Source organism: Azolla caroliniana, unplaced genomic scaffold (assembly GCF_043228905.1).
Source record: "Azolla caroliniana isolate FFs.n. ecotype wild unplaced genomic scaffold, voAzoCaro1.0.p SCAF_15, whole genome shotgun sequence".
NCBI classification, from domain to species: Eukaryota; Viridiplantae; Streptophyta; class Polypodiopsida; order Salviniales; family Salviniaceae; genus Azolla; species Azolla caroliniana.
In genome coordinates, this window is record NW_028230450.1 from 2,721,302 (window position 1) to 2,739,339 (window position 18,038).

The window sequence follows — 18,038 nt, forward strand, 5'->3', positions numbered from 1 at the left end:
ATCTGAACCATTGAGTCGGATTTCAATTGCAAATTAATGTTTTATGAAAAAACATAAGAAAAATATTGGACTTTCAACAGAAATCCGATGCAGTGCATCGGATTTCTGTTGAAACTCAGTGATTTTGAACGGAAATCCGATGCAATGCATCGGATTTCCATTGAAAATCCTGTTGAAAATGATCTGTTTTCAACGGGAATCCGATGCACTGTATCGGATTCTCGTTGAAAACACATCATTTTAAATGGAGAAAATCACAATTTGTTTATTTTTAACACTTTTTTAGAGAAAAATATAAACAAATAAGAAAATTTGTAAACAAACAAGAAAAAGTGGACTTTCAATGGAAATCCGATGCAGTGCATCGGATTTCCGTTGAAAATCCATTTTTCTCAATTCCTATATATTTATTTATGATAAAAACAAAAACAATTCAAAACAAATACAAAAACAAATTCAAAATATCAGAAAAATTGGAAACAAATAAGAAAAAATGGATTTTTAGTAGAAATCCGATGTAGTGCATCGGATTTCTGTTGAAAACCCATTTTTTGCAATTTTTATTTATTTATTTATGGGAAAAAATGAAAAAGAAATTAAAAAATACAAAAAAATATTTTAAAATATCAAAATTTGGTAACAAATAGCAAAAAGTGGACTTTCAATAGAAATCTGATGCAATGCATCGGATTTCCTTTGAAAATTCATTTTTTCAATTTCTATATAGTTATTTATGAGAAAATAGACAAACAAAATACCAAAAAAATTCTAAAAACTATGAAAATTTGGAAAAAAATAAGAAAAAGTGGATTTTCTACGGAAATCCGATGCAGTGCATCGGATTTCCATTGAAAATCTATTTTTTCAATATTTATTTATTTTTTATAGAAAAAATTCAATAAAATTCAATAAAATTCAAAAAAAAAAGCAAATTTGGAAAAAAATACGTAAAAGTGGACTTTCAACCAAAATCCGATGCATTGCATCGGATTTCCGTTGAAAATCCATTTTTTCAATTTTTATTTATTTTTTTATGGGAAAAATAAAAAAAAATTCAAAAACAATTCAAAAAATAAGAAAATTTTCAAAAAAATAAGAGAAATTGGATTTTCGATTGAATCCGATGCACAGAATTGGATTTCTATTGAAATCTAATTTTTCAATTTTTATTTATTTATTTACAAGTAAAATAAAAAATGTTTATTTATTTATTTATGGGAAAATGTTTTATTTTTTCAATTTGTATTTATTTATGTATTTTCGGGAAATCCATGCAATGTATCATATTTTAGTCTATGTAGCTAGAATTCAATGCAATGCATTAAAATGCAAGAGTATTTTTTTAATGGAAATTTTTAAAAAAATTCCAAGACTTACAGGAATCTGATGCATTATATCCAATTCTAGATGTATAGAGTAAAATACGACATGTTGCGTCAAATCTAGATGGAATGAATCGGATTTCTGTACGACATCAAAGGCTTACTATGAGAATCTAAGAAAAATGGAAAACATCTTTAAGACATTTTTTAGATTCTAATGATTTTGGTAGAAAGCTTCTCTCACATAATCTAATCTTGTAAATGGAAAGTACATAATGAAATATCATAACCAAAAAGTGAGGAGGAAAGATGCATCAAGCACATCTACTCTTACATTGGATAATGTTTATATATTAGTGTATGACTTATCTTTGACCAAAACAAGTTATCTGTGACAAACCACAATGAAGATACTAAAAGAGGATCTGGAATATGGCTTCAGACACAACACAAAGACAAACAAGAAGCATGACTCATAAACTCGATGAGGTTGGATTGCAATTGGATCAACACAATGCATTAGTTGCCATTGATGATGAGGATGAGACCTCATAAACTCGTACTAGTTCATCTAATGGGTATGAAGATGATGACATAAACTTGAAAAATGATTGTCCTGATACGTTAACTATAAATATTGTATTGCACATCAAGATTTGGATTCAGAATTTCTATAAATATTGGGATTAGTCATTTTGGACATTCATTTGTAAGTTTGGCATGTCCATTATTTAGGCATTTTTTTGAACACCTAAATTTCCATACATGTTAAAAATCAATATATTTTTGGGTCATTTTTAAAATTCCTTTACGCATGCGGCACCCCTTTTTGTGAATCACCCTAATTTGTGTCATTTTTTGATGGACAGTTGTCAAAATGCGACATATTACCTGTTTCAAATGTCCCGGTGTTAACTCCGTGAGAATGGTCTTTATGCCAAGCTAGAAAAATGTAGCTTTGACTGCAAGCAAGTGGAATTTCTAGGCTACGTCATCTCCTCAAAGGGCATCTCCATGGATCCAGTTAAAGTCCAAATTGTGCTAGAGTGGCAAATTCCACGGTCGGTACAAGATGTACAATGTTTTCTAGGTTTTGCTAACTTCTACCGCAAGTTTATACAGGATTACTCGAAGATTATTTTACCTCTCACACAACTTACGAAGAAGGGACAAGCATTTCTTTGGTCCAATGAAGCAGACATGGCTTTTCGGTATCTTAAGAAAGCCTTTACATCAGCTCCTATTCTAGCTCATGTGGATACAAATAAACCATTCATCATGGAGGCCGACACATTGGATTTCGCCCTCGGTAGCATCCTTTCTCAACAAGGAGATAAAGACGAGTTACATCTTGTGGTTTTTCATTCGCGCAAATTCGATGCCGCGGAAATCAACTATGAAATACATGACAAGGAGTTATTAGCCATCGTGGATTCCTTTCTGCAATGGCGGCATTTCTTAGAGGGCTCTCCACATCATGTCATCGTCTTTAGTGATCACAAAAATCTTGCTTATTTCCAAAACGCTCGGGTGCTAAATCGACGGCAAGCTCGGTGGGCTCAATTCCTCACGCGTTTTGACTTCAAAATCACATATCGATCAGGGAAGCAGCAAGGAAAAGCAAATGCGCTATCACAGCGTTCATATCTTGCACCTCGTCCTGGTGATCCAACGTTTGATAATCAAAAGCAAGTAATCTTGGGACCAACACGATTGCACACAACGCGGACTTTTCACACCCCAATGGATTCCCGGATTACCGATGCCATACGTGCGAAATTGAAGATAGACAGTTTTGCTCAAGAAATTCTAGCGCACATTGATACCTCTTGAGCATCCTGTTCTCAATCTCAACAACCAGGTATGGACTACCGACAATTCGAATATCATGATGGTTTGTTATTCTTTAAAAAGCGTGTATATGTCCCTGATTGCTCCTATCGCCTTCAAATCGTCCAAATTTGTCACGACATCCATACGGCGGGACATTTCGGTAGCACAAAGACGTTGGATCTCGTTCAACGATCTTTTTGGTGGCCCCATATGCATCGTTTTGTCGACAATTATGTTCGGACTTGTGATGCTTGTTGCCGAGTAAAGATGCCCCGACACCATCCATATGGCTTGTTGGAACCCTTACCGATTCCAAGTAAGCCATGGCAGTCTATTTGTCTTGATTTTATCACAGATCTGCCGGTCTCGAAAGGGTTTGATGCTATCTTAACCGTCGTCGATCGATATACTAAGATGGCACATTTTGTGCCGTGTACTAAGGCCATCATTAACGAGGAAATTGTCGCCCTTGTCATGCGTGAGGTATTTCGGCATCATGGCCTCCCAGACAGTATCATCAGTGACCAAGGACCTCAATTCGTCTCCAAATTTTGGCAGCATCTCTTTAAGATGCTCAAGGTCTCTTGCAACCTCTCCTTCGGCTACCATCCCCAAACCGATGGGCAGGCGGAACGAACAAACCAAACGCTGGAACAATATCTCTGGTGTTTTTTGAGTTATCAACAAGACGATTGGGCCGAGATTCTCCACTTTGCGGAGTTTGCATATAATAATGTTGTTCACTCTTCGACTCGGGTCTCCCCATTTTACGCTTATACCAGTTCTCATCCTCGTTGGTCAGTGATCGACACCCTAGAGCTACCTACCAATCCTCGTGTCGGGGATCATTTGGAGAGGCTACGCAAGATCCAGATGGATCTCTCTACTAATCTTCGTCATGCTCAACACACAGAGAAGACTTATGTGGATCGTCATCGACTTCCCTCCTCTTTTGCCATCGGAGATCGAGTATGGCTCTTACGTCGTCACATCACGATTACTCGATTGTGCGACATATTACTAGTAAGGTTAATGATGTCACGTTCCGCCTTGATCTCCCACCACATCTTCAGATACAACCGGTTTTCCATAGCTCTCTTCTTGAACCTTATAAAGCAAACACTATTCCCGATCGTGTTACACTTCCGCTGCCCCCGCTTGAGTTGGAAGCGAGCCCGGAGTATGAAGTTGTTGTCGTTCTCGATTCCAAACTTGTTCGCAACAAACTTTATTATTTGGTCGATTGGTTCGGCTATAGTCCGAACGAACGTACTTGGGAACCCGTCGAGCATGTCGCCAATGCTCAGGATCTTCTTGTTGAGTTCCACTAAAAGTATCCGGACAAACCCGGTCCGCAATCAGTGCCGACTCGTTCCACTCATGGTCTTAAGGAGGAGATAGTGTCATGATATGGCAAGACTCGAACCCATGACCTTATGTTATATGGGTCGAGCTCTTGACCACTACACCATCTATTGTAATACGTAAGATATTATTTTCATTTAAGTTTTATTATAGGAAATTAATGTATATTCCATATTTCTCTGGGACATTCTAGAAACTTCAGGATTACTCCTAAGAACACTATAAAAGAAGGCACTAAGCATTATGTTGAACCAAATTGGTTCAACGCCAGTCTTAAGCCTCATAGCCATCTTGTACTTACTCTTCCTATGATATATCATCTATTATCATCATCTCTCTCTCTTGTCCTCTCTCTCTCTCTCTCTTCTCTTTCCTCCCTCTCGGGAGTCTTATGTGGTCCCGTCCTCTTATTACTAATAGTACTTCCCTTCTCTAGTACTAATTCTCTCTCTATTTTAGTATTATTCCTGACACCTATCAAACTGAAAGGTCAATTAGGTTGATTGCAAAAAATGGAAAGGATATGATAGTTGACCCCAAGCCAAGTGACATCACACCGACAACAGTGTGTTGGCCGATAGAAGGGCATTCAGATCAGCTATCATGGGACCCAACAATGTATTTCTGGAGAACTCAAGGACCAACAGAGGGTGCCAAGTTACTTCAATTTTTCATGTACAACACGAAATCGGGAGGCAAATTATTCTAGAACAAGAACACAAAGATATTGCAACGCGTAAATATTGGATACAAGAGGGCATTAGTGAAAGGAGATTAGATCAATTCTGGAAAATGATATGGCATGACGGTGGTGACCACAAGATAATGATGTGCTTATGGCTTATTGCACATAGAACCTTGCCGATAGGGACATGGGGTAAAGGCCCCAATGTAGACCCTAGATGTAGTGCATGTGGACAACTAGAAAGCATTTCCCATTGTCTATGAGAATGTCGTGAGGCAACGGTTGTGTAGGGAAGGGTATTACGATTGCTAGCTCATTTACCCTCAAACGGGGACATGTTTGTTGGAATTGTCTTGATGATGACGTGGAAAAATTTGATCGCACATGCAAAGCAATGTACATAGGGGAGAATGGAACTATTCGATTGATCATTGATAACAGGGCACCTACAGTTTGTGCACAAAAGCAGAAAATTGGAGATCTATGGACGTTGCTTGCACCCATTATCATATAGTCCAAAATGGACAGCAAGATGTACCAGGGTATTTTCAGCAAACAAACGGCATCTAGCTGAATCTATTAAGCTAGTATGGCACACATTAATAACTACATTGAGGGCACAATATGAGTGGATTGATGGAACAAATGATGCTTCAAAACTAACGAGGCTGAATTTCAAAAAACTTTGATGTACTACACCGATGGCTGCAAAAACTGGATTGGATATACAATGGCAATATGTAGTACCCAGATTGTTGTTCCCCCCTCCCATTAGATGAAAGACGGGTGAGAATACATGAGATACATAGAGAACAAACATGTGGGCTATTGAATGCAAGTGGTGTAAGATAAATAAGCGCCCATATGGAAGTAGGCAAGGACAACTCGATAAAGGGACTAAAGTTGTGTAGTAAATGACATTTTAACTAATGGAATATATTCTTTTTTGGGAAAAAAAGAATGTTGCTTCATAGAATATTTTGATTGGTTGCACATACTATGACATAAAAATCTCCTTCATACAATGTCATCATTCATGTATATCATGTGCCTACATGTAGCAATTCATGTTAAGACTCTTTGGAGGATGAATTCAAACACCAACATGGGAAAGTAGCATAATGCAATATAAATCACACAAACAATGTTTTGCATATTTGAACCCAAAGGCAATGGACCTATTCATTTCATTTCAAGATTAATGTCTCATACAAAAACCCTTCAGCATGCTTACCTCATGTATCCTTCATGGATTAAGGATATGGGCACTTTCTTTTTCCCCGAAAAAATAACTCCTTCCATTATTTATTTCCCAAGTAGTGGCAAGTTCCTCCGCCCAATATGAATCCACAAGCCATATCATTACAGCTCCATGGTGCATATGATTCTTGATTGAAGGCTCACAGACAGTAATTTCTCAAGGCATTCCTCCTACTTGCAAAACAGTAATTTCTTATATTTCCTACTTACAAAATGCTTGCAGCTAAAACATACAATTGAGCATGAATTACTCAGTACAACAAAACATGGTCAACTAATACAATTAACATACCAATAACTGGCAAATATATAGCAAAAGACCATTGATCCATTATAGGCACTGTAATTAAAGACATAAGACAAGAACAGAAGTTCAATATCTGTCGACACCACCACAGCAGAGAAAATGAAGGGTGGCAAGATGTGGCCTGTGCAACAGGAACAACTCAACTAAAAGTCAAGTTTAGCAAGCAGTAGATTCAGACAATTTCCAATAATTGCATCGACTAATATGTAGGTAATGTCATTTACCAAACATTGTAGTTAACTACATCTGCATTGTTAAGATCATCACAATCACAGAAGACAAAATAATACTAAGCAATAACATGTGCTATTGGGAATTATACACTCCTAAAACTAACATTAGTGATTGTAACCTATTTTCCCTAATTATGATTCTCATTTTGTCACTACACACTTGCAAACCTAGACACGTGTAGGCCATGTATATGAAGTAAACATGTAGGCCATGTATATGAATGAAGTAATTTCTGTTCAATATGAAGAAGTCATCCCAGAAAATGGAAGGCAGGAGTATCATTATATATCTTTCAACCGATAGGTAGGTAATTACACAAAATCATGAATTAAAAACAGTAGGTAAAGCAACTGAGATACGCCCAGATTACCACTATTACATGATAGGATCGGATTAAAAAGTACATAAACATTACCAAGCTTGCAGAACTCCTCAGTACAGAAGAGAGGGGAATGAAATATCGACAACTTGAAATCACTTTTTTAAACAATACACTGAAGAAACAATTACCAATATATTAAAAACAAAACTTTGACCAATTTCCTTGAAAATATAGTTATGGAAAACGCATTCGCGCAGTTTCACACAGATACTTGCACCACATTTTCTCTACTCCCAGAATGAGACTCATAACAAAAAACAGTTCAAAGACCTAGACTATGTGTTGGTTGCACGAGTGTAGATTTGCTGATTCGCATGAGCAGCTACCAACCGAATAGTTCCCTTGGACATCAAGTCCCTGATTGCCTTCCTTGCCAACGATCCATTGATCTTCAAACAACATCCATTGAAAAACAAAAACTCTTTAATCAAGACATCATCAATTGTATATCAAACAATATCCAAGAAAGGATTGACATCAGGCAATGACAATATGCTGAATTTTCCTCACCCTCAAGCGATCAGACAGAATTGACGGTGTGATTAGCTTGTACTTGGGAACTTCAGACAGAAGCTTGTCATAGGTAGCTTGGTCAAATAAAACCATGTTGTTCACCTTCTCCTTTTGCTTTCCCTTGCTCCATTTCTACAGTACAGTTGAGGAATATTTTGATTAATAATAGATAATGCAAAGAGACATCATAAATTTATAATTTATTGGTGATATGAGATTGTACTATGACTTATTTGATTCAAAGGAATGGCATATCTTAGGACCATTGTGAATGAAAATTTCAATAATCATAAGTTCAGAATATGGCACAACTCGTTTGGTCTTACATAAGAAAAAAAAAATTACAAGAACATGCCAGGCTAGTTTCAAATAAATGTTTCGCAATCGGACATTCTTCTATTTCTACTTCTTCATTTCTGGAGTAGCCAATGTAGGACAGGAAAAAAAACACCCATCGAACTTACCATTTCACGAACAAGTATATGCCTAACTGGTTAATACAAAAAGACGAACGTGAAACATTTTTTCCCCTTCATTGCTTCATAAATGGATAAGGAAAATATATTTTGGTTCTACTTTTAGATGACATAAACAAAATAAAACGAACAAAATGTGATCATTAGTTGAGCTACAAGAGCTTGTCAGACAGTTTTGAATGTAGACGAAAGGAAATTTTCTATTTATTTTTGCTCTTAATTGCTTAAATGTATTACTAAGAAAGGAAATATTGGACAATCCGAGCATAATAAGCCAGAAATTCCAACACACAATCATTCATTTCAGTAGAAATTCGGGAACAGCAACATTTGAAAGGATAATGTAGCAGCTTTAAGAGCAACTAAACAGGAAATTCCTTTCGTCCAACTAAATCTCAAGTGAAGTCAGATGTTGCACAAGAGACGATACCAATACATGAAAATATTGCAAGTTGTGTTTATAGTGGCTCGGTGGAACCCTAGTTCTAGACAAAGGAAACTCTGAACTGCGCGACGAACTAAACGAACAAGCTCTTAACGCAAGCATAGTGTACGAATCTTAAGAAAACACAGAAGATTTAAACCAAACGTGAGGCTACAGAAGAAAAGGGAGAAGAGAAGAGTCCCGACCTTCTTCTTCTGCTTTCCTCCACCACCGCTTTTAGCAGGCTTGGAAGGCGCTGCGGCCTTCTGATCTTTCTTGGGAGCCTGCGGAGAAGAGAGCATGGAAACAAAGTGTCAGCGGAGATGATAAAACAAAACACCATGAACAAGCAACAGAGAGAGAGAGAGAGAGAGAGAGAGAGAGAGAGAGAGACCATGGAAGCTGTGGAGACGTCTCAGACAAGAGGCAGCAAGCAGCTCCTTTCCTGCGTCGAAGAAAAGAAAAGAAAAGGGAACGAGACGAAGGAGTAAGGAAACCCTAAATTTCCCTTTATATATATATATATATATGTGTGTGTGTGTGTGTGATCTTTTTTCCTATGATGGGTGTGTGAGATTCAATGAAGAAGAAGGGCTCCTACTATGTATCTATTTCTTTCATAATGTAATCGCATTCGCATTCGAGAATGTTTTCAATCATTCGAATATGGTAAACACCCTCGACGTATGGTCAATAGCATACTTTTGTATATTGATTATTTGTTATAATGTAAATTTGTTTTTAAGTGAAAAAGTGAAGAAAAAAAAAAACATAAGAATGTTTTGGTAACCTACGCATTCGTTATCATTCGTATGAACCACGAATGATTGCCTGTGCATTCGTGTATATTACGTACTACGATGTATCTCACAAATATGGCCTCCTTGTATTCCTAAATTCTCAAATATCTATCAATGCTTCAATACATATATGTTTTTTTGGATCATATTTAATTTCTCTACCCACAAATGTATATATACATATAGCCTTCCTTCTTCTTCGATTTGGCCTGAGCTCCACACAGTTTGATGAAACGGGTCATGTGTGGATTTTAAAGACTATATGGATTGAATGCAACATCTATGTGCTCGTTTCTAGTAGTACTCTGTGGTTGAATTTTAGGATACCGAGTTGCTTGAGCGATGCTTGCATTCTCCGCGTGCTTATTTACTGATCGACATCTGTGTGCATACCAGATGGAGCGTTCTTAGAATGTCCTACCTTTAAATGTTTAGATGGATATATGTGTCACTTATATCAATTTGCCATTTTTCCGATCGACATCTGTGTGCATACCAGATGGAGCATTCTTAGAATGTCCTACCTTTAAATGTTTAGATGGATACATGTGTCACTTATATCAATTTGCCATTTTTCCTATTGCATCGGAGGTAGCTTTGTGCGGCTACTAACTTTTGTTCATGAATATTAGGATTGTGAGAATATGTACATGATCCTTTTCTATATCATCATGTTTCATAATGAATGCCAACCCATATAACAAAGAGCTAATAAGAAAGTATGATTGTCCTAAGCTACTACAACTTTCTTTGGCACGTAACAAAGTGGCCAATTGATTTGTTTAAATACCTAGCATAATAGATCAATGTAAGGATGACAACCATTGTGCGCGTTATGATATCGAGCCTAAACACAAATAGTTCAATGTGACATCGTGTATAAAAGAGGAACGTGTGACAATGAAAACAAATTAACAATCAGTCATCTATTGATACACAAATGGTAGTCCTTTTTCTCTCCAAAAGTAGAATAGTAAAGTCATAACAAGCAAGAAACCTTGTGTAAGGCTTCTTCTTACAGTCTCGCTCTCAAATCATGTTCATGGCTAAAACCAAACACACCAACGTTCATACAAAACAAATGCTTGAGTAGCAATGTAAAGGCTTCCATGCCCATTGTTCTTTCAATGAGATTGTACATACTTGGGTGCAATTTCGTTGCTTGCATGTTGAGGAATATTTGTCCCCTCTCAAGATTTCAAGCATTAGAGGTATGTTGCTTGTAACCAATACAACTCATGGCACATCAACATGTTATTTCACAATAAATGACGTTGTGGCACATTGATGCGCACTTGTATATATATCCTCCAATGTTTACCATTGTTGTTATGGCCATAAACTCACGAACTGATTCGCTAGTTGATTTTGATGGGCAATGGTAGGATGGACTGACACTATCATGGGATTTGAGACAAACCCATGTGAGCCTATAACATGGGAACATGTGGTGGCGGTGGTGGCTAGGAGAGTCATCGATATCAAGCTTTTAAAAGATGACCGACAACCCCTTCACCGTGGGGCATCTTGAGGTGTTATTGTTGAGGCAAAGCTCTTGTGTTCGGTCTGTTTTTTCAGCAACCAAGGTACAATGGGTGGTATGTGGACACCGATAGGCATTTTGTTGGTTCTCATGGCTTGCACTCAGCGTGGTAGCTAGTTAATCGCCCTTAATCTATCCATCCATCCATTCTTTGTTCTTCTTGTTCTTCTTCTTAATCTCTGATTCGTTTGTTTTTTGTTTCTTCTTCTTAATATTCGATCCGTTCGTTTTTTCTTTCTTTCTTCTTAATTTATGGTTCCTTTTTTTTTTCTTTCATCTCCTTAATCTTCAGATTCCTTCTATTTTTTTTGCTCGGCATTAGTTTGAGACCAATGTTTGTCGATGAAATATTCAAGTGTGTGTACACAAATGTTATGTCCCAAGTGAAAGTAAAGAAAGTGGCCATCCCTCTCAAATCTCACCGTAGCGTCAAGAAGAAGCTTCACAAAACGTTCATACACTAACTAAAACCCAAAAGAATATATGTAACGTGAATAGACTTTAGGCAGACAGACTAGGCCTAGTTTTATAGTTTGCCCTAATTATACAAGCTTCAAAACCCTAATTCTCCTGCCCCCGTTTCCATCGCCGTCTTCTTCATCGACGTCGTCCTTTTCCGTCTTCTCCTCCCTCTTCTGCAGATCTCCTCCTGCTTCTGCCACCAATCTGCAGAGATGAAGACCATCCTCGCTTCGCAGACCATGGACATCCCTTCGGGTGTCAAGGTCGAGATCAAAGCCAAACAGATCCGCGTCACCGGTCCCCGTGGACAGCTAACTCGCAATTTCAAGCACCTCAACTTAGACCTCCAGATGATCGAAGGAGGTACTAAGCTTAAGGTTGAAGCTTGGTTTGGCTCTCGCAAAACAATGGCCGCCATTCGAACCGCGCTTAGCCATGTCCAGAACCTCATCACTGGCGTCACCAAAGGTTATCAATACAAGATGAGATTTGTGTATGCTCATTTTCCTATCAATGCGAGCATCTCGTCCTCCAAAGATAACATCGAAATCAGGAATTTCCTCGGTGAAAAACGGGTGTGTTGAACGTTTCCCCCCTTTTTCCCTCTCATATAAATTTGGTTTTATCATGATCTTGTTTCGTTATCTATAAATATTCGATACTTACATACGCACCACTCTTATCTGAGAACCGTGTTTTTGTTAAATAAAGGAGTTTTCATTGATATCCCTGGAAAAGTAGGAAATTTTTGGAAGAAATCATAAAATTTCTTGAAAATGTTGTACTTTGGTTTTGCTATCTAATTTTTTTTGATACGTACAATCTCGTATGATTGAACTTTTAAAAGCAAGCATGAAAACGTTTATCATACAGCAGTTTAGCTTTAGCATCCTGAAGTGATTTGTTTTGGATACTAAAGAAATAACAAAGTATAGAGCTAATTTACTTCGTAAGAAACAAGTGATCCTGTAATTCTAGATATGCTTATCATCGAAGGATGTATATTTTACTTCTAGGTCATGGATTGCACTACCAAGAAGTGAGTGAAAATTTCATACCTGTGTTATTTTCCTGCGACCAAATTGGAGTTTTTTTCCACCTTAATTCAGTCTTATTTAAATTGATTATATATTTTATGATTCAAAAGTGTTCGAGAATCATTAAGAATTTTTTATGCTATACACTTTACATGCAAAAGTTAAACGAGGAATTATTCTTCCGTTCATTGAATGTGAGAATCCCTTCAATGGATTCTTAAATCATGATACATCGAAAAGTTTTCTGAGCATTGATTCACTGTGTTTATTATGAGCAAAACTAGATTTTGTTGAGCTTTCTAATTATGAATTTGTTTTTGAAGATTTTTGGCATTCACAATGCTAATGTTTCTATATGTGAAGAGGTATGAATAGCTGTAGTATGATGTCTCTCTACACGTCTAAAATTTATTTGTAAATGTGTTTGAGCCTTATCCTCGTGGAAGATGCTGCACGTATTACATTTTAAACTGGTTATGACATATATTGTTTTTTTCTCAGCTTATTCATTTCCCAGTAATTTCATTTCTATTTTTCGATATATCTTAACTTCCACTTTTTGACATGTAGGTCCGCAAGGTAGACATGTTGGGAGGTGTTACCGTAACTCGATCAGATAAGGTCAAGGATGAACTAGTATTGGAAGGAAATGATATTGAACTTGTTTCACGTTCGTGTGCTCTCATCAATCAGGTATTTATATCTTCAGTTACTATATAGGAGTTGATGTTTTAAATGATGTAATTTATCCTACGAAGAAATCTTCTGATTTTTCCCCCTACTCTCTACAAAATGTTATTCTTTCTAATCATTACTCTTTTGGTTTGTAGAAATGCCACGTGAAGAAGAAGGATATCAGAAAGTTTCTTGATGGTATTTATGTTAGTGAGAAGGGTACAATGGCTGTTGAAGAGTAGATTTCTCCCATTGTTCACATTGAGTATAGAATTAACATTTTGGTTTTCTTTTTTGTGGAAGAGCTGTTTCAAAATTTATAGAATTTAGTAGGTTTCTCCTTGTTTCCTTCTGGTATTTCGGTATTGTCTTTTGTTTTATTTGTTGTATATTCAAATGTTTTGAGGTTTTTTAATGTGCTCCATGTAGGATGGCCTAGATCGAATATCCATTTTACACTACCTTTTGGCTTTTCTAGTTGAGAGTGGCTAATTCTATTGTCTACATAAAGTAATGATGAACTATTGGCACCTGGATGGGTTTGCAGTGCTGGAGTAGAGCTAGTCTAATTTGTTTTGATGATTGAATCTTAGTTCGTAGATATTTTTCATGTATTGTTTTGAGTTATGTCCATAGGATGCATCTGCCACACCTTAAGTTGTAGAATTTGATTTAGTTTATGTTCCCTAGAAATGTAATTTATTTGAAAAGAACATAGCGTTTAGTATATGTCGTCCAGTACAAAGGAATTAGTTGTATGAGCTTTTCCATATCACTGTTTATGTTTTCCATTTTGCGGTTGTAAATAGCTGTCTCATTTCTACCATAACATCTGTTTGGTATTGAGCTCATTTCAAGTGATGATCCTCACTGTTATTTTTGTTAATAGCAAAGATGTGTTCATACAGAAGCTTCTTCCCTCTCAACGTTTGTTAATGTTTAAATGTTCATGGCATAAGAAAATCTTCTCATTGTTGCTCTTGTAAATTGATGATGTGATGATGTATGGTTACTGTATTATCCAAGCAACAAAATGCATATTCTTCATTATGATGTTGAGGCTCATAAAAGGCCAAATTGCCATTATGATTATAAAGAGTATATACCTTGCTTCTATTGTTATTGTAATTCAACCTTCAAGAGATGACAAACGGATTATGAAAAAAGAGTGGTTTTATGGTCCTTATGTGCGAGATATTAATGATGTGTTGTCAAAGGGTGTGGACAAGATTGTGAATGACATTGACAAATGAATCTTTGTAGTATGTAGATGAAAATGGAGATTGCACAATGGCCATGAAGGTGATATAATTGATGATCATACAAAAAAGAAACTATATTTTTTAGTAACTTCTTGAGGTTATATAAACAGGGGAAACATAATATGAAACCATAAATCAGATGCCATTAGTAATGTTGGACAAGGATACCAACCATTTGATTGCCTGTTTTTTTCATGGTCGGTCTAGGAAAATTGTTGGGGTTTGTACTCAGTGTCCATCTGTTGCATGTGGTCATCTATTAAAAAATGTCATTTAAATGCACATTCCACAATTACAGTACCTTTAAGGAAGCAAAAGGAAATGAAATAGTTAGAGATGTAATTACTATGGCCTTGGGCGATAATTGATACCTATGCAAGGGTTTCCAAAATTATTGTGTTGAGTTCATAGCTACTCCCTTGGTAATTCGTAACATATGAGTTTGGGTTATTCCTTTTATGTAATAAAGCATAATCTTTCTCTTAGATTTGCAGCTTGCAAATTTATAGAAACGAGATCTACTTGGCCAAAAGAGACTTCATAAAACTGTTTCACTTTGGTCCCATAAGTCATGTTTGACTTTCGAGATAGATTATAATATCTATCTATCTCCCAATTGTCCAAATGATTCATTGGTGACCGCCAAATTAGTACAAAATACCGAGTTGCGAAATTGACATCCCTCTCTCTAATTGACCTCCAAGGAAGATAGTAAAATTGATTTATGTAAGCCTAGTGCATAAAATAGAAAATGTGCCCGTCCTTGCCACCTTCACAATGAGAGTGCTTACCCATCATGTGATATCAATAATTGAACAAAAACTTATGAAATATTTTCTTGGCGAATGTGAGTTGCCGGCTTTGTCATTTTCAAATAACTATTATTATGGCTACCCATGCTATATCATAAGTTCTACCTTTATAACGGTTGTTAAATTGGTGACTAGCATTGACAGTATATGTGCCAATTCTTTTCCTCCATTAGATTTAGTTTTATCATCGAACAAAATTCTGAGGAGAATTGAATGGAAAGATCTAAAATCTACATCCTAATACTAGATGGAGTCACATTTGGTCCATAGGCCATGTTTAGCCCTCAAGGACACTAGTAGATATACTTATCGATGTATGGACCTCTCTCTTAGTAAATAGTTTTCGGTTTCTCGGTGTTCGTATAAATAGTTTCTTTAGAGATTATTGATCTTCATTCAGCTTCGCCACACACTTTGCAACTACTTTGCTTTAAGTGCGCGTGTGTGGGCGTGCCGTGTGGAAACAAATTTATAAAGACAAGTGTTGGGTTGATAATAGGTCTCTTACTTTGATGCATCAACCAAATAAATTAGACAAGGCTTGTTGGAGCTTTTTCTCACATGGAAAACTTTGTATCTAAAGAAAGTTGTTAATTTCATGGTATGCATGAGCAAGGATTGCAGCGATAATGATGGTGGTTTTCCCAACTTAGGTACCAATGTCTCATGAGCTATTTATAGAGAAATCTGTCTTTCTCTGTCACACATAGCGCTCCTCCCTTGGATGTTCAACTATCTATTTGTATTACTATGGCACCCTTCATAGCTATTTCTTTCTTCCTCCTCCTCACAATCTCAGCCTTTGGCTCACCTGAAGTTGGGAATCGTGAGAAACCATCCACTATTCACAAGTATCGGCCTCAATTCATAACAATTAGCAAGGTGTATACAAAAGGGTTCATAAATTGACCCATTATCATTGTTTAATTGATGTAAAGAATGTTATGCAATTTCGGATTTGAACTTGATTCTTTGTGGCAGGAGCTATTAGATGGAGGAGGAGGCACCAAAAAGAAGAAGAAATATAACATGAAGAAGGATATGATGGATTGGGCCATGTTGGGCAATGGCACAAAGGTGCCCATATTTCCAATGGCAACATTAGATGACAAGTTCAACATTAAGAAGAAGTGGAAGAGAAGAAGATTTTTTGCAAGTAGTAATGGTAATAGTAGTAGTAGTAGCTTTCACACTTGCTCCCTTTGCCTATGTTGTGATGGCAACCAAAGCATTTGTACTAAAGTTCCTTGTTGCTTCTCCATTGTCTGCAATGTTCCCAACCTTCCTTTCGGCCTTTGCTCGTTCACACCATCCACTTGCAATTGCCTCTCTTGCTAACTCTTATTAAACCCCGTACATTGCTCTTCCAGTATTTCCATTCGATACACTCATGTTCGACCTAGTCTCCCAATTATTTTAGACATGAGTTCCTCCATTATCTCTTACATGCATTCTTATTATTATATGCATTTGATGTATGAATGCTCAAGTATCTACACTTTCCATGAACTTACATACATACATTGGTTCCCCATCTTAGTTCCTAACCCATTTCGTAGTTGTCACGTAACTTGCACTCTTTCACCCCATCTCGTCATTGTGCGTTATGTAAATTGCTCTCGAAGAGAAGTTTGTTTTTCATTGCTAGTTACATCCATTGGTGGTTGGAATACTATTTGAGTAACCTATTATTTGTGTTTCTTCTCTTCTTTCTTAAAGAAAAATCATTATCAAGCCAAAGAGATTGTGGCATTGGAGTAGTTGTGTATGGAAGGCATGGTGACAAGCAAGATCGTGGGGCATTATATGCTTTTGAATGTTCTTGTATATTTGTGGGAAATGTTTTTGGTTATCTTGGATTGGTCAGAGTTTTTGTCTTCTTTAAATGTTTGACAGAGTTCTCTTTTATGAAAGACAACCAAACAAAGACAAAAAATCATGTGTGCTAAAAACTTATTTCTTCCCTTGTTTGCATTAAAGTTCATGTCCTACGATACTATCTTGAGCTCCTCGCTCTCGCTTTCTTCATTACCCTTTGATCACGTTGCATAATTATTTTCACTTCTTATGTAGCGAAAATGTGTCAATGCCAATGACAAGAATCCAAAGTTTAGGAGCAAATTATTAATGTCTGTGATTGCAAACTAAAGTTATCACTTTGTTAACATTCCATTATCATTGTTTACGTTGAGAAAACTATGCCAATGTTATTGTTGTAAAGCCACTAGAATCAAATTATTTGAAGTTCAAACCTATCATCCTAATAAGAAAAATGTCAACTTCAATTAGGATGACATATTGAATGCAAAGTTTGGACATTTGAACACAATATCTTTTAATCATGATGTATATAGTTTGGTACGTTGTAGTTGCAATTTGACCTTAGACAGTTGTCACGGATCATCACTCTCAAATTGACCTCACATAGCCCTATATAATAAAAATGTCCCATCTAGATGGAATGTCTTTTTTTATGATAATTTTAGTGCTAGTCCATTAATTTACATGGATTTGGAAGTTATTTAAGGGATCCCAGATTTGTTTTCAAAGGGATCATTTGCAATGCAGAAGGTGATTAGCTTCTTCATATACCTCTTCCACTAAAGTCCAAATATCTCTTAATTGTGTCATATATTGAATCCTCAT

General features: G+C 36.5%; 3 protein-coding genes across 5 annotated transcripts; 2 read left to right on the forward strand and 1 right to left on the reverse strand.

Annotated features, from left to right (window-relative positions):
• Positions 1 to 7,527: 7,527 nt before the first annotated feature.
• LOC147854346 (small ribosomal subunit protein eS25-like) lies at positions 7,528 to 9,328 on the reverse strand. The gene is made up of 4 exons (XM_087331759.1): positions 9,196 to 9,328; positions 9,008 to 9,085; positions 7,899 to 8,033; positions 7,528 to 7,777 (listed from the first exon to the last, which is right to left on the reverse strand). Exons 1-4 carry the CDS (start codon positions 9,196 to 9,198, stop codon positions 7,664 to 7,666), a joined length of 330 nt encoding a protein of 109 aa, XP_087187885.1. The 5' UTR covers positions 9,199 to 9,328; the 3' UTR covers positions 7,528 to 7,663.
• A 2,393-nt stretch (positions 9,329 to 11,721) lies between these two features.
• LOC147854347 (large ribosomal subunit protein uL6-like) lies at positions 11,722 to 13,666 on the forward strand. The gene is made up of 3 exons (XM_087331733.1): positions 11,722 to 12,181; positions 13,214 to 13,336; positions 13,474 to 13,666. The coding sequence occupies exons 1-3, from the start codon at positions 11,819 to 11,821 to the stop codon at positions 13,558 to 13,560; spliced, it is 573 nt and encodes a 190-aa protein (XP_087187859.1). The 5' UTR covers positions 11,722 to 11,818; the 3' UTR covers positions 13,561 to 13,666.
• Positions 13,667 to 14,521: 855 nt separating this feature from the next.
• On the forward strand, positions 14,522 to 17,218 carry LOC147854348 (uncharacterized). 3 transcript variants are annotated; one of them, XM_087331344.1, is made up of 3 exons: positions 14,524 to 14,620; positions 16,046 to 16,274; positions 16,374 to 17,069. In XM_087331344.1, exons 2-3 carry the CDS (start codon positions 16,143 to 16,145, stop codon positions 16,728 to 16,730), a joined length of 489 nt encoding a protein of 162 aa, XP_087187470.1. In that variant the 5' UTR covers positions 14,524 to 14,620; positions 16,046 to 16,142; the 3' UTR covers positions 16,731 to 17,069. The 3 variants fall into 3 exon arrangements, with proteins under 3 accessions (XP_087187471.1, XP_087187470.1, XP_087187469.1); XM_087331345.1 differs by lacking the exon at positions 16,046 to 16,274 and having other exon boundaries at positions 14,522 to 14,620; positions 16,374 to 17,218; XM_087331343.1 differs by lacking the exon at positions 14,524 to 14,620 and having other exon boundaries at positions 15,764 to 16,274.
• The last annotated feature ends 820 nt before the right edge of the window (positions 17,219 to 18,038 follow it).